The 15,444-nt window shown below is 46.1% G+C and overlaps 1 protein-coding gene across 1 annotated transcript in view; it reads left to right on the forward strand.

Moving 5' to 3' along the window:
* The window catches only part of URB2 (URB2 ribosome biogenesis homolog), a 543,562-nt gene that overhangs the window by 181,298 nt on the left and 346,820 nt on the right, over positions 1–15,444 (forward strand). Inside the window, exon 4 of the mRNA XM_078648834.1 lies at positions 2,644–6,034. Coding sequence (XP_078504960.1) covers positions 2,644–6,034 — 3,391 coding nt within the window. The remainder of the gene's footprint in view (positions 1–2,643; positions 6,035–15,444) is intronic.

Consider the following 15,444-nt stretch of genomic DNA (forward strand, 5'->3'; position numbering starts at 1 on the left):
CAATACTTGGCATCCAGGCAACCAGGGGAACAATCCCAGGGGAATGCCCTAAGGATAAGCTGGTTCAAAACATTTGCCTACGCTTTTCCCCCGATACTACTGATACACAGGGTACTTAGCAAATGCAGGATCAGCAACATGACACTGATCCTGGTGGCACCACAGTGGGCCAAGCAGTCCTGGTTCTCACAAATAGTGGAGATGGCGCAGGAACTACCACACAAGTTCGCAAAAAGAAAGGACTTGCTCTCCATGCAAAACGGGGAAGTACTTCACCCAGAGCCAGAGAGCCTCTGCCTAGCTGAATGGCTCCTGAAGATGTAGAGTTTGCACACCTAAAACTCCCAGAGAGCACACTGCAGGTGTTACGGGAGGCAAGGAGACCTACCACACAAAGGGGCTATGTGGCGAAGTGGAAAAGATTCACACAATGGTGCATCAGGGATAAACTACACAGGAAAATGACCAAGGAATCAACTGTGCTAAAGTATTTAACACACCTGCTAAAAACAAACCTAAGCTCTACCTCGCTGAGAGTACACCTAGCAGCGATAGTAGCCTACACAAGACCGGGACACTCTGTTTGAGTAGCTGAGCGCTCTACAAAACACTGGGTAACATAACATAACATAACAAGAGGGGAGACGGGAAAGAGCTTCTTTACATCACAAGTAGTAAAGAGATTCATGGAAGGAGCTAAAAGGATCGCCCCACCAAAAAGGATGCTGCCAATGGCATGGAACCTTAATTTAGTTCTAACAGAGCTTATGAAAGCGCCTTTTGAACCCATCCATAAGGCGTCACTACCAATGCTCACAATGAAGACAGCCTTTCTAGTAGCAATCACCTCGCTACGCAGGGTAAGCGAGCTACAAGCGCTGACGCTACAGGAATCCTACCTTCAAATACACAATGACAGGATGGTAATGAGAACAGACCCACACTTTATGCCAAAGGTGGTGTCAAGGTTTCACATTAACCAAACAATTCAGATACCAAGCTTCTGTCAGAAGCCATCCACAAGCGCGGAGAGAGCACTGCACACTCCGGACGCTAGAAGGGCAGTAATGCATTACATGGAAAGAACTAAAGAGCACAGGAAAACAAAGCAATTCTTTGTGTCCTTCGCAAGCAGTTTCCTAGGAAGACCAGTAACAAAGGGCACCATCGCACAATGGATTGCACAAACTATACAATTCTGCCACAAGCAGGCAGGTCAAGAACTACTAGGAGGGGCACAAGCCCACACTACCAGGAAAAAGAGAGCAACAATAGCTTTCCTGACTAACACACCCATTCAAGACATATGCCTGGTGGCAACATGGCCTTCAATGCACACGTTCACTAAGCACTACTGTGTGGATATACAAATGAACAAGGAAGCACAAGTAGGATTCAACAACCAACGCTCATCTTCCACCCAGCCGCCACAAACATAACAAACCGCTTCAAAGTCTATGCACAGCATAGTGAATCCAGAAAGATTCACACTGCAAAACAAATAGTTTCTTACCTGTCGGTGAAGTTTTGCAGCTTGAAGATCTTTCTGGATGCACTAGCGAACCCACCCACCTCCGCCAGAAAGATGAGGCAGGAGGAGGAGAGAATACAAAGACAATACAATCAGACTCTTTAAGGAGACAAATCTGGAGTTCCTTTAATTTAAGGAAGAACTTGAAAAGATTGGAAAAGGATGAACATACATGACACAAAAACAAGAAAAAAAGAATCCGAAGATGGCACCCAAAGGTGGGAGCTTCCGCAGGAAGCGCGCCAACGTCACAGGAAGGACACCAAATGGTGGGACGTCGACGCCCACCTGGGCTAAAAAAGAAAATACTACGACTCCAGATCCAACCACTAGGCCGTGGAATAATGCACAGCATAGTGAATCCAGAAAGATCTTCAAGCTGCAAAACTACATCGACCGTTAAGAAACTATTATTTTTTCTGGATGGAATTAACATATTGGTTAGTATTCCACCTGCCTGCCCGTTGTCTCGATGCAGCTCAAGTAGACAGAACAATAATTTAGCTTTCATACAAAAATATTGTACTTTTTCTAATTCACCACTTGTCAAGAACATCAGTCAATCTTTCTGGTCCATGTAATCTTTTGCAGTGTTGATCTATACAATGCACCATATTGACTCTGCAACATGGACTACTAATTGAATGATGGCGTCATTGTTTCATCTCTCCTTGTTACACTAGAACTTAACTCCGGGGTTACTTTTACTTCTGATAGAGCTTCTCCACACTTTCTGTTGCTGTTCCAACACCTTAGAGCAAAAGGTGCATTGTGCTTAATAATTGTTATTTTTTGAATTCTCACTGAGAGAACGCAATACAAAATCTGTCAAACTAGTTGGCTAACACCCTTCCTGTTTGAATGCCTAATTAAATAATAGGATTTGGATTTTAGGACATAGATATCCTGTCAGTTGGCAGACCCAAATAATTCACAATAGACCCAGAAATCAATTATGGTTTCCACTTGCTTACAAGTGGTGTTCTAGTAAGTATAGGTTAAAAATGTGCAAAACTAATGATCATGTAGAAATATTATTTATGGAACCTGTTGCATGCCTCTTGAACAGCATTATTTGAAGGTATTCATTTACCTTTTTGTCTTTCTCCTAGGTCATAAATGACAGGATTTCTTCATTTTTCACTTTGAAAGCAAAGAATACTACTTACACAGTGCTGAGCTGTTGCCAAGCCATCCTTTCAAATCCAGCCCTCGCCGTAGTATACAAAGCAAAGTGTGAGCTAATGGTAGAGCTCCTAAGCAGGCTATCTCATGTGGCCTGTCAGCAGCTGATATCTGAGCAACCCCTCACACCACAGGTATTTGATGTTCTTCACCTTACGTTCAGTCAATACCTATTGATCCAGAGGCAGCAAGTCAATGCCTATCGAGTTTTTGGGCATGTGATGGAACACCTACTTCAGCACTGCCTGCTTCTGAGGCACCTGTTATCCTCAAGAACTTGGACGAGGGATGAGGACTCCAGGATACGCCATCAATTGTCCAAGGATATCCGAAACAAACTTGAGGCTGTGCTGCTCAATGGACTTTTTCAGGCTGAACTTGTGGCATCTTACAAAGAGGAACTTCTACTAGGAAAAGAGCAAGATGATAAAAGAGGATCCATCAAAACCTTCTTTGCTCCTGTTCAGACCCTTCTTAGTAAGCTTTGTGATATCAGTGACTGTAAAGAATGTATTTTCACAAATGTGGTTGCCATTTCTGTGCCACTGCTTTACAACCTCTTTTTGGATTCTTATTGCAAGGAGGGAAACCAACTAATATGCTTTTACATGGGGACTAGACTTTTTGATTGTATCCAGATAACTCACCAAGGTGAGATGGGTGAGAGATTGCCCTTGTTGAACTGGAACTTGGCTCTACTTGCTGCAGAGCAGTTATTGAACTCTGTTCTTGACCATGATATCTACAATATTGCTGTGGATCGGCTACAACATGGGGAGACACAGTTCAAATTTTATCGCAGGCTGGCTGAGATACTGGTAAACAACCCACAGACTTCTGTTCCTGCCTGGTTCCGATGTCTGAGGTCATTGGTCATGTTAAACCACCTTATCGTTGAGCCAGATTTGGATGACCTAATATCTTCTGCTTGGATTGATGCCGACATCACTGAAATACGAATAAGGAAAGCCCAGGAAGTCCTGATAACCACTCTATTCCAGACCTACACAAAATTGCGTCAGTGTACTCAGTTGTTTGAGGAGGTTCTGTCTGTAATATGTCGCCCTGCAGCTGAAGACTTGAGGGAGCCAATCTTGTGGTATAGTTTGCCCTTGAAGGTCAGTGAATGTCTACTAGAATTGCCACCAAATCAGATTCTCGATATTTGGGATTCAATACTACCAAAGTGCAGCACCCTAATCCTTCCTGATATTAAAGATGATTCAGATATGTCACTAAAGTTGCTTTCCATGAGTTCAGTATTGCATTTTATTTTGTTTAATATGAAAAGCTTAGATAATACCACCCCTGTGTCAGTCATCCACCGCACTTGGCAACTGATGGAGAAGACCCTAAAAGATCTGATAAGACCTTTGCTGAATCTTCATCAGGGTTACTCTGCTGAAGAAGTACCCCCCTTATGGCTTGAAAAAGCTAGCGATTCCGCTCTCCTCCTCTCCCACACGTGGGTGGAAGTCAACACAATGCTTACTTTGAACTGTAGCAAGTATGTTTCTGCAGTTGATAATTGGGCTATACCACTAACCATTCCAACGAAGAGCTGGGATTTTACTATCCTTATTCCCAATGTACATTGTTGGAAGAATGTAGTCAGGAACTCTTGTCGGGTAAATTCAATGAGTAAGTATTGCCTTGAGCTGCTTTCCCTTCAGAAAATTAAGACCATTCTCATGCAGGTAGGCTTTTCTTCCGAAACTAGTTTTCAAAGCCTACAGAATGCAGCATCCCTCATCTTTCATTCGGGAGCTATGCAGTTAGTAGAAGGGCAGCATGACTCCTGGAATGGTGCTGCAAGTTCAGTAAATCCTGGAAATTACCCCGTCGCACACTGGCACCTTATTATCTCCCACCTTTCAGTGCTTGTCCCCTTCATGTCTACCGACGTCCTACACTCTGTTGCAGCTGTACTTCTGAAAACATGGCTATCAGCAGAAGCAGCAAACAACTTGGAAAATACCAATCTTTATGTCACTCTTGAAAAAATGTCTTGTAACTTACTGCACAGTTCTGATTGGCTTGAAATCAGCGGATTACGCGGTGCTATTCTGACCTGCTTGATTCAGGAGTGTGCTCGAATAGTCTGTAATAATAAGGAAGATGTATTGTGTAATGTGCTCAGACAGCTGTCAATAAACATGGTACCCTGCCAGGATGGAGCTTCTTGTAGTACGGTCACTTTAGAAGTGGACCTTGATTGTGAGGAACATCCTTTGAAAAATGTACCCTCTGTATCTTGGGAGACCATGAAAAGTGTGTCTGAAAGCATTTTGTTGTCAGCTAAGGAAGGCTCCACTGTTTTCTTGGATGAAGATCAGCTAAAGCACCTGGGCAACCTTTTAAACATCATTTACAAAATGAAACCAGATAGTTTTATGCCTGTTGATCTTGTTCGATGCTTTCTTTTGCTGCTGTCCTTGGCTACAAGAGTGAGAGGTACTAGTTCTTGCAGTAAATCAAAAACTCTTCAGTTTCATAAGAAGACCTTTCACCTGTTAACCTTGTTACAAAGTGCAACTCATGCTGTCTATTTGTTTAAAGCTGTGCATACAAGTGACGTTCTGAAAACTGTCATGGACTCCCTTTTTGCAGCAGGCAACGACTTTTGTAGCTGGGAGCACAACCAAGACTGGTTTGAATTACTATTGACCACTCGGATGTACTTCGAGCATTTTTTTCAAAATATCTTCAACAGAAAGCAAGGACTTTGCATTAATATGCAGAAATGTTCTTACTTTCTGGCAAATTGCGGACCGTATTTGGAGACTACTTCAAAGAAAAAATCCAAAGCGTGGAGCCAACAGGCTGGGCAACTTCTTATTGTAGCCTTGGGCAGCATGTGCAGAGTTACCGTTCCTTATCTCCAGAAACAGCACGAGCCAACTTCAGAAACTGTAGCCAGACTACTCCAAGAAACCATTCTTCAAATGGGGACAGTCATACATATGACTCTGCAGGAGACCATCAGTCAGCCACAGTTTCCACCATTCTTTGTTACATGTGTCACTACCCTCTTAGAAACTGAGCTCAGCCTGATCTCCTATTGGAAAACCACAGAGCACGAGAGCAGCTGCAAGAGTTCTGGTGTGTGCCAGCACAAAGCTGAACTTCAGCACATCGAACTGTACAGAGTTTTTTATTCACAAATCTTAACGGTCTTACAGTCAATTGAAGAACATTTCCAATTTGTAAAGGCTGCGCTGCAGTTTTTGACTTTTTATTGTTCTCTACCTGAACACCAACAAGGAAAAGAGAGGACTGTCACTTGCATATTCAGCACTCTACAGAAACTGCTTGCTGGTAGGTGCCATTATTCTTTTTGTTTTAATCAATTTGGCTTAGTACTGAAAGCAGGGCTCATAGTTAAATGTAGGAGTACTTTACTCAGTACATTCCACAGATTTCTATACAAATAAACGTAGTTCATTTTAAGTGTTGGTAATATTGCGGCTTTGTGTTGCATTTTTCATTTTTGACGGTTAATGAATTTAAATACACAAACTACTTCAATATGTTTTCCTTTCCTTTCTGTTTAGTCACAATTATGTCTTCTGACTTGCTACTCTCTTCTTTGTCGATAGGTCTAAGTAGATTTAAGTTTTTGTGTTTAGGGCATGTTATTTTTTTGTTGTTGGTGCTCCTGTCATTCTTTTTTCGCTCTCATTTCTATTTCATCGGTTTTCAGTGCACTTCACTTTCACTGCTTCACTCATCATTTATTCTTTTCGCTTTTCCTCTCTATAGGCTTTTCAAGTTTCTACTCCATTCATCTTTTATCTTCTGTGCTTTTTCACTCTATCTTTTTCGACCATTTTTATTTCACTGCACTACATTGTACCATATCTGATAGAGATTTCTAGCTGCAGATTACTTATCTTAGAATTATCCACAGGTGTCAAACTGGATCCAGAAATAGTTTGTGAGCAGTACCCCTGTGCGCCAGTAGGTAGCATCGTTCAGGTTCCCATGACCTTGTCCTCGCCAGAAGTGAGGTATGCAGTGCCTATATACGTGCCACTCCAGCATGTCGAAGTCAGTTGTTTTCTCTCTGCTCCAGTTAGTTCAGATCTGGAGAAGTGCTACCCTCCGTCACTTTTTGACTGACCTTTTTTACCCTTTTGTCAAAGATTTTTGAGACTTTGTCTCCTGGTATGGCAGGGATGTCACAAGGAAGGCTGGCTTCAAACCCGGTGGCGCCTGTCATTGGCTGATAACCATGACAGACCCACACCTCATCTGTCTCTGGTCCTTGAGCATGACCACAATGCAAAGACCTATGTTGATTGACCTACCATGCACCCCAGGCCTTGAAGTAGCAATCCCTCAAGCTCCTTGCTGCATGACGTGCTATGCTGTGACTGTTTTGGTTCCAAGAGTAATCGGTAACCGCAGACAGGGACCTCGTCGCTGAGACACTCCAAGCGCTCGTCATTGTGGTTGAAGTCATCCGGGCAGTCTGGTAAGTCCTACTAACTGAAGAAGAATAAGAAGTCAAAAAGGTCTTCGACTTCACCCCATCCATCGAAGTCATCCGATGAGACGATGGAACTTCAGCATTCGAAGCCTTGCTCCGCATTTGAGCCTTCGCCAGGGACATCCACGCGCTTCTCTGAGTTTCCTAGAGTTGGAGAAACCCCCCCTCCCCTCACTCTCCCCCAACTTAATTAGTTTTATGAGGCCGTGCACCTCATATTTGGGCTGGAGCACCCTCGTGCCCCTGCATTTGGGAGGGGCCCCTCCTGGGTCCTCCAGCGGGTTTTTCCCCCGGCACCATTCGGGCCCCTTGGATCCATGGATGGATCCATAGTGCCTTCCGGGGAGCCACCTCAGCCTTCCCCCTGCGCTGGCTCCATTGCCAACGTCCCTGGCGCAGCCAGCAGAACAATCCCCATACCTGTATCTGACACAGAGTCGGATGGACATTGTCCGACGCTGACTGGAGGCATTCCTCTTGAAGCCTATGCTCCCTCTATCCTTCAATCAGGTCACTAATGTGTCAGTTTCTTCAAGGAAATTGACTCCATGTAAAATTGCGTTTCAACCTTAATAATTGTCCATAAGGAAGATTGTTGCATCGGTTCCTAGGGTGGTGGAGATTGTATTTCAAGAGTGTGTTACACTCTGTGGGTTTTCTGAAAAGAGTAGTATATATGTTAGCCTTCTCTACCCTCAAAGACCGCTCAAGGAAACTAATCATCTCTCTGTCATAGGCCATAGTAAACTTTATATCCGGGGATCTGGCAATCAGCCAAAAGGAGAAATCAATGAGACTCAGTTCATTGCCTGTCCAAATCATTAAAACATTGTCAATATAGCGTTTCCACACTGTAATGTTATCCAAAAAGGGGTTGTCAAAGCTATAAATGTGTTTATCCTCATATCTGTCCATAAAAAGATTCACTAGAATGGGAGCAAATATGGCGCCCATAGCTGCTTTCATTGGAAAAAGTACTTGTTTTGAAAAACAAAGTAATTCTTCCTCATGGCAGTATCCAATAGTTGTATTAAGAAATCAGTGGGGACCCAACATGGACATTCCTTACCATCTAGGAACTCACATACTATGTCCAGGGCCTGGTTTTGGGGGTATACTAGAGTGAGGCAACATCAACTGTTACCAAGAATTGTGTCTTTATGTCAAATGGTTGGTCTTCTACAAGCTGTATGCTATGCATAGTGTCCCTGACATAGGATCTAGTTTACACACCCCATGGTCTCAGAAAAGTGTCCATTATGTTATTCAGTGGCTCCAGAATGGAACCACAGCAGAAACAATGGCCCTTCCTGGAGGATGATGAAGATCCTTGTGAACGATTGCTCAAGGCATTGGATGGTACTTGGTCTGGAGACTGCCCTGGAATATGAAGAAAAAAAACTTACTCAAGAATTCGCTGACCTAAAAAAAGAAATCATTGATGATAAAGCTTTAGGGAATGCTTTGTATTTGGACTGAATAATAAGTGGTGTTTGTCATTTATTTGTCAGTCTGTCGAAGCCATTTCTTCACCCAACCAACAGAACACATTGTAGACTATATCAATAATACCCAGGTTCTGAGGGACACAGGTTTACCCCTTTGACTTTAATGGTCAAATAGTGGTACAGCAGGGTTTGTATCAATCAAAAAGCTTAGATGAATGAATGAATGAAGGGATTTTTGTAGAGCGCATACTACCCTGAGGCCTCGTAGCGCTATGGGCGAGCAGACTGGGGAACAGAGTAAGCTGGTTAGAAGGGGTTCACAAAGAGATGGGTTTTAAGGAGACGGCGGAAGATCTGAAGGTTGGGTTCCCCGCGGAGGGCAGGGGGTAGTAAGTTCCAGAGCATAGATGCATTCCAGGAGAAGGAGCGGCCGCCCCATCTGGATCTGAGGATCTTTCTCATAGTTGCGAGGGAAGCCGAGCTGGAGCCGAGCTTCCTGGCTGGATGGTAGGCCGTCACGAGGTGATGGGTAGAGGCAGGTCCAGTTTTCCAAATAGAGCCGTGGGCCATGCACATGGCCTTAAATCGAATTCTGGACTGAATCGGCAGCCAGTGTAGCTTCCTAGGAGCTGGTCTTGCCGACTGTCTCTGTGGGATCTCAAGGAGAAGGCGGGCCGCACAGTTCTGGATTACTTGTAATTTCTGAACGGTGGCCTGCGGAGCACCCAGATACAATGCTTTCCCGTAATCTAGACGGGACAGGATAATGGCGTGTACCATAATCCTTCAAGCCAGGAAGGGAAGTAGGGGGAGGATCTTCCTTGACATCCTCATCAGGCCAGAGCAGGTAGCAGAAAGCTTGGTGGTTTGATAGCTAAAGGAGAGAAAGTAATCGAGCCATATGCCGAGGCTTTTGATTTGAAGCTTGGGAGCGGGCATTGTGCCGAGACAGGGCGGCCAGGAGAGGGCCGGTGACAGCGAGCAAGGCTTGCCCAGAAGCATTAATTCCGTCTTGTCACCGCTCAGCTTAAGGTGGGATAGTGCCATCCACTTGGCTACAGCCTCTAAGCAGTGGCCGAGATTACACGATGACCCTTCAGGGTGGTTTAACGCGACCACCAACTGGGTGTCATCCGCGTAGTTAAGAATTTCAATTCCAAATGGAAGTACTATCTCAGCCAGTGGCGTCATATAGACATTGAAGAGCGTGGAGCTCAGGGACGAACCCTGTGGAACCCCACAGCTCAGAGGCCACCGCTTGGATATAACCATACCCTCAGAAACCTGGAGAAAGCGATCCTGTAAGAAGGAGCGGAACCAGGAAATGGCCAGACCTGTCACTCCAAGATTATGTAGACGTTTGGCAAGGATGTTGTGGTTCACAGTATCAAAGGCGGCACTAAGGTCTAGCAAAATGATTGCTACTGCGCCACCCTGATCTAAGAGTCTCCTGGCTTCTTCTGTGACTGCAATGAGAGCTATCTCCGTCCCTATCTTGGGGCGGAAGCCTGGCTGAGAGTCATGAAGAAGTTTGTTAGCCTCCAAATAATGGACTAGGACGGAATTGATGTGTTTCTCGGCTAGCTTGCTTAACCAGGGGAGTAGGGAAATGGGGCGGTAATTGGCCATGTTCATGGTGTCCAAATTCGTTTTTTTTAGGAGAGCTCTGACTTGTGCACATTTCCATGCCGCAGGCACCTTTCCTGAGGAAATGGCGGTGTTGATAACATTCATATCCGCTGGTCTAGACATTACACCTCATGGGTGACCTACCCAGGATTTGAGATCATAGCATTCTTCAAGTTTCATCTGCACTATAATCTTTTGTGCAGTTTTATTTATGAAAGAAACACAGTACTGCCACCTGTGCTGCCACCTGCAGAGCCTCAGGATAACATACAACACAAGCCTTCAGTAAAGAGCGCAATATCAAATGTGATCCTGTGTTATGACATTTTTTAATACTGTAGAAGGTAACAGATAGCCAATGCAAACAAATAATTGAGCGGAAATAAAGGACCAAGGTGATGGAAGAGCTTAAACAAGACACAGCATTAATTCCACAAATGCCACCAAATATAGCTGTAGTGCCTCAGGATTGAAACCCCTGCCCCCACCACAACCCAACAGGAGTTTTGATTGATTTTTCAAGCAAAATTGACTAGACATTATGTGGTACCTCTGTTGCTTATGAGAGAGGCTCAATTCAGGTCCTCATCAGCTCCCATTTCCTCCTTATTAGGTCTTGCCTGGCGTTGCAGCACAAAGCGCTGCTCGCTGGGTGAGAGATGTGTGTGTGCTTGCACTGTTCCCCTGGCCCCATGTGTGCTTGCATCTCTCATCCTGCCCCGTGTGTGTGCTTGCACTGTTCCCCTGGCCCCATGTGTGCTTGCGTCTCTCATCCAGCCCCGTGTGTGCGCTTCCACTGCTCCCCTGGCCCCATGTGTGCTTGCATCTCTCATCCGGCTTCGTGTGTGCGCTTGCACTGCTCCCCTGGCCCCATGTGTGCTTGCGTCTCTCATCCGGCCCCGTGTGTGCGCTTTCACCGCTCCCCTGGCCCCATGTGTGCTTGCGTCTCTCATCCGGCCCCGTGTGTGCGCTTGCACCGCTCCCCTGGCCCCATGTGTGCTTGCATCTCTCATCCGGCCCGTGTGTGCGCTTGCACTGCTCCCCTGGCCCCATGTGTGCTTGCGTCTCTCATCCGGCCCCGTGTGTGCGCTTGCACTGCTCCCCTGGCCCCATGTGTGCTTGCGTCTCTCATCCAGCCCCGTGAGTGCGCTTCCACTGCTCCCCTGGCCCCATGTGTGCTTGCATCTCTCATCCGGCTTCGTGTGTGCGCTTGCACTGCTCCCCTGGCCCCATGTGTGCTTGCATTTCTCATCCGCCACGTGTGTGCGCTTGCACCGCTCCCCTGGCCCCATGTGTGCTTGCATCTCTCATCCGGCCCCGTGTGTGCGCTTGCACTACTCCCCTGGCCCCATGTGTGCTTGCATCTCTCATCCGGCCCCGTGTGTGCGCTTGCACTGCTCCCCTGGCCCCATGTGTGATTGCATCTCTCATCCGGCCCCGTGTGTGCGCTTGCACCGCTCCCCTTGCCCCATGTGTGCTTGCATCTCTCATCCGGCCCCGTGTGTGCGCTTGCACTGCTCCTCGCTCACCATCTCTGTCCGCTTCTAAACATCGTTCCTTTCAGATTTACACCCCTTTCCCGTCTTAGCTCAGGTTGTGTTTTGTTTTCTTGACCTGTGAACAAGCGCCCTGCCTCGAGCACACACGGAAGGCGGCGGAGGGGAGGAGCAGACATGGTGCTTCCTTGCTGGGCACCAAGGAGCGACCCGTTCAGCTGCGGCGGTGCCTGTGTGAGCCCGTGTTCTAGGGCACGGAATGAGAATCTCTGATCGGTTCTCATTCCCGGAGCTGGCCTTTGATGCTTTACTTTTCAAATGTATATCTATCGGCGTTAGTACAAGAGTTTCCCTGGCTCAGCGTGGCCCCCGCCATTTCACAGAGGCCGGGTCTCCTCCCCCTGCTCTTGCGGGGGCGGGCTCTCCTGGAATTGCCTTTCACACTCTCTCCTCAGACTCTGCCTAAATGCGGCTTCCCCCTGCTTGTCTAGTTTTTTTTTTGGCAGAGTTTTATATAGCGCAAACTAGACCCGAACCGAATCAGGTATCAGAGCGCTTTACATAGCACCAGTTACGTTACATGAGGACACACTTTCATTTTAGGCATGGGGAGATTAAGTGATTTGCCCAGAATCACAGGAGGTTTTTGGCGGCGTTACCGAGACTCGAACCCAGGTCCGAGATCGAGCGCCTTAGCCGTTAGGCCAACCCCTCTCCCCCAAGAGGTGGTTGGCCACAAACCACAAACCTGCAAACTATTACAAACATGTAACTCCATGGGGAGTCCTTACTCCGAACCCCCCCTGTCACCCATCGGTTCGTGTTTCACCTCAAGGTGGGTCCCTTTTACAGTGTGGGGGCTTACACACTCAATTTACTTATTTATTGTAGGACGTTTGTAAAGCGCTTACATGCCACCAAGCGGCGACTTCTGAGCTCTGTGAGGATTGGAAGCAAAGAGAAGAAAGGACAGGAAAGGCCAGCCGGGGTAGGGAGGGGGGTGTCGATGATATTAGTAGATGGAAGGGAAGTTTAAACAGTTTGTTTTGCTGAGTGGAAACAAGGAAAGAGTGAAACCCTTTGCAAAGATAGCCTTGCAGATGGTGGGTGCAATGCCCTGCGAGCTGGACCATTTACACGTCTCTTCTGGACTTGGGGCAGTTTGTTGACTTCGTACTTCCTTCGATACAAGTTGCCACATTTCACCCGCTGTAGTAGCTCTGGGTGAAATAACGCACTCCTCACTTACAAGTGTTTCAGTGCCTGGACCTTTCGCGTGTAAAATATTCAGGCCCGATAATCCATCCCAGAGACACTGCGACCGCTCAGAGAGGCGCCGGGGCTTAAGCCTTGAACCCTGCTACCCACTATGTGCTACAGTCTGGCGGGGGACCAGTTAATGCCCCACCACAGGCACAAGAGGGACCATCATCCCTGTACCCCCATTGGACACCCCCACACCATAATCAGCAGATGGTAGACAATGTCAGCATTTTGATTTCCACCAACATTCGCCCAAAATAAACAGACCCAGACACTTGTTTCCAATAGCAAAAAAGGCCCCTTTTATTTTAGATCAGGTAAACTCAAATTCAGGCAATTCATCAACAAATTAGTAAAATTAGGCCAAAACCTTTAAAATTCTCATACGTTTAAAATATTAGGATTTCTGACCGAAACCATCAACCATATGTTGTAACCATTCCTTCAAACCATGTGTTTCATATCCCTTCCTTTGATACCGTTACCTTTTTCCCCTTTCTTTTTCCCAACTGGAGGATGGGTAAGCCCGCTCCAGACTTACCCACCCCAAAAACACCGCACCTGCCGTATAAAACACGCCTGAGAGCAACCTGTCTAACAGTGGCTAAATGGATACATCAGTAAACAACAGAAATATATATATTTTTTTATATATATATATATGTATATATCTTTTTTTTTTTTTTTTTTTAGGGATGGGAGGGTGAGACTTTCAAAAGAAACGCACCTCCCGCCACCCGGCTACCTCCCTCAGAATGCCGTTAAGCTATTTCTGCGTAACTAAACACCTGTGCATGCACGCGCCTGCCACAGCCCTCCTGCCCAATCCCGTGCTGCGGCCTGTCCCAGCCGGGCGAAAGACCCCGGGGGGAGACCGCTCGCGCTCTGCTCCCCCCGGGGCCCCCATCGCCCAAAATAAACAGACCCAGACAATTGTTTCCAATAGCAAAAAAGGCCACTTTTATTTTAGATCAGGTACACTCAAATTCAGGCAATTTATCAACAATTTAGTAAAATTGGGCCAAAACCTTTAAAATTCTCATACGTTTAAAATATTAGCATTTGTGACCGAAACCATCAACCATATGTTGTAACCATTCCTTCAAACCATGTGTTTCATATCCCTTCCTTTGATACCGTTACCTTTTTCCTCTTTCTTTTTCCCAACTGGAGGATGGGTAAGCCCGCTCCAGACTTACCCACCCCAAAAATACCACCACCCAGGAAAACCAAAGAGTTTTCCAGGACCCCACCAGACTCTGAAACTGGAGACGTTAATACCCCTTCACTGTGCACCATAAATTAACTCCAAGGTCTTTTGTCAAGAAGTCACGCAGCCCAAGTAGATAATAAGCCAGGCCCAATTGAGAAAGGTGTACCCCGTCATCCCTAAACAAGTGGCTTTCCTTGCTATTAATGTTATCGTGACATATGTAATGTATGCCCATCCCTGCACAAAAAATCTTCATAGCTCTGTTCAGTTTTCTTCGAGCCTTGTCCATCGCTGAGTGAACCCAAGCATACCTCCAGCGTCCGGAAAACCGCGGATGTCACCCAGGCAGAGAAAACAATTAGGAACATAAACCACAAAGAAACCAAAAAACATTATTTGCGCACATAAAGAGCACAGCAACTCGATTTTTATCTTCCTATCCTTCTGATGACCTCCCAACCCAAACCAAGTCCTGCCGCCTCCGTGGCTGCCCCAATCCTCAAAGAGTGAGTAGCATATGCTGCTGAGTTTTCACCTATGACGAGCAATGACTTCCTTAGAACAGCTAAGAACTGCACCCTGGAAATATGAAAAACAGTATTATGTACAAAAATAGCCCCTGCTCTAAAATTGGCTGCCACTTGAAAGTTTTTTGACTCCAAAACAGGGCAACAACCATTAAAACCACTACTACTAAGGAAAACCCAAACCCTGCTCAACTGATCCGTTATGGAGCATTTCAGCCAGATCCTAAATCTGTTGTCCTCCAATACCACTTCTTCAGAAAGTAGCCCCTCCTTGCCCCTTATGCCCAACAATTCAGATACTCGGAAAGCTCCCTCCAAAAAACAACCATATCCTGCAAAAGCCGAAATGAAGCCACCTCCTCTGCACGATAACAGCAATCAGGGAGGGCCCTTAAAATCTTTTGCAACAAATGGAAAGTGATGGGTGCACGGGGTCTAGACACAGTACCTATCCCTTTACTCAAACCCTTCAACATGCTTGCGACTAGAAAGCTATCTACCGGGTCAAAACCCCAATGTAAACGGCCATAAAAGGAAACCCCGGCCAATTACCCCTTCTCGTAATAGGCGACAAACTCTTATCAGATAAAACTGAAATGAAATCCAAGGTAATAGGAGTCAGTACTTGTGTGTTGCTCCTGGGGTGAACAGTCTGTACAT

This window comes from Lissotriton helveticus, chromosome 6, assembly GCF_964261635.1.
Source record: "Lissotriton helveticus chromosome 6, aLisHel1.1, whole genome shotgun sequence".
Lineage (NCBI taxonomy): Eukaryota > Metazoa > Chordata > Amphibia > Caudata > Salamandridae > Lissotriton > Lissotriton helveticus.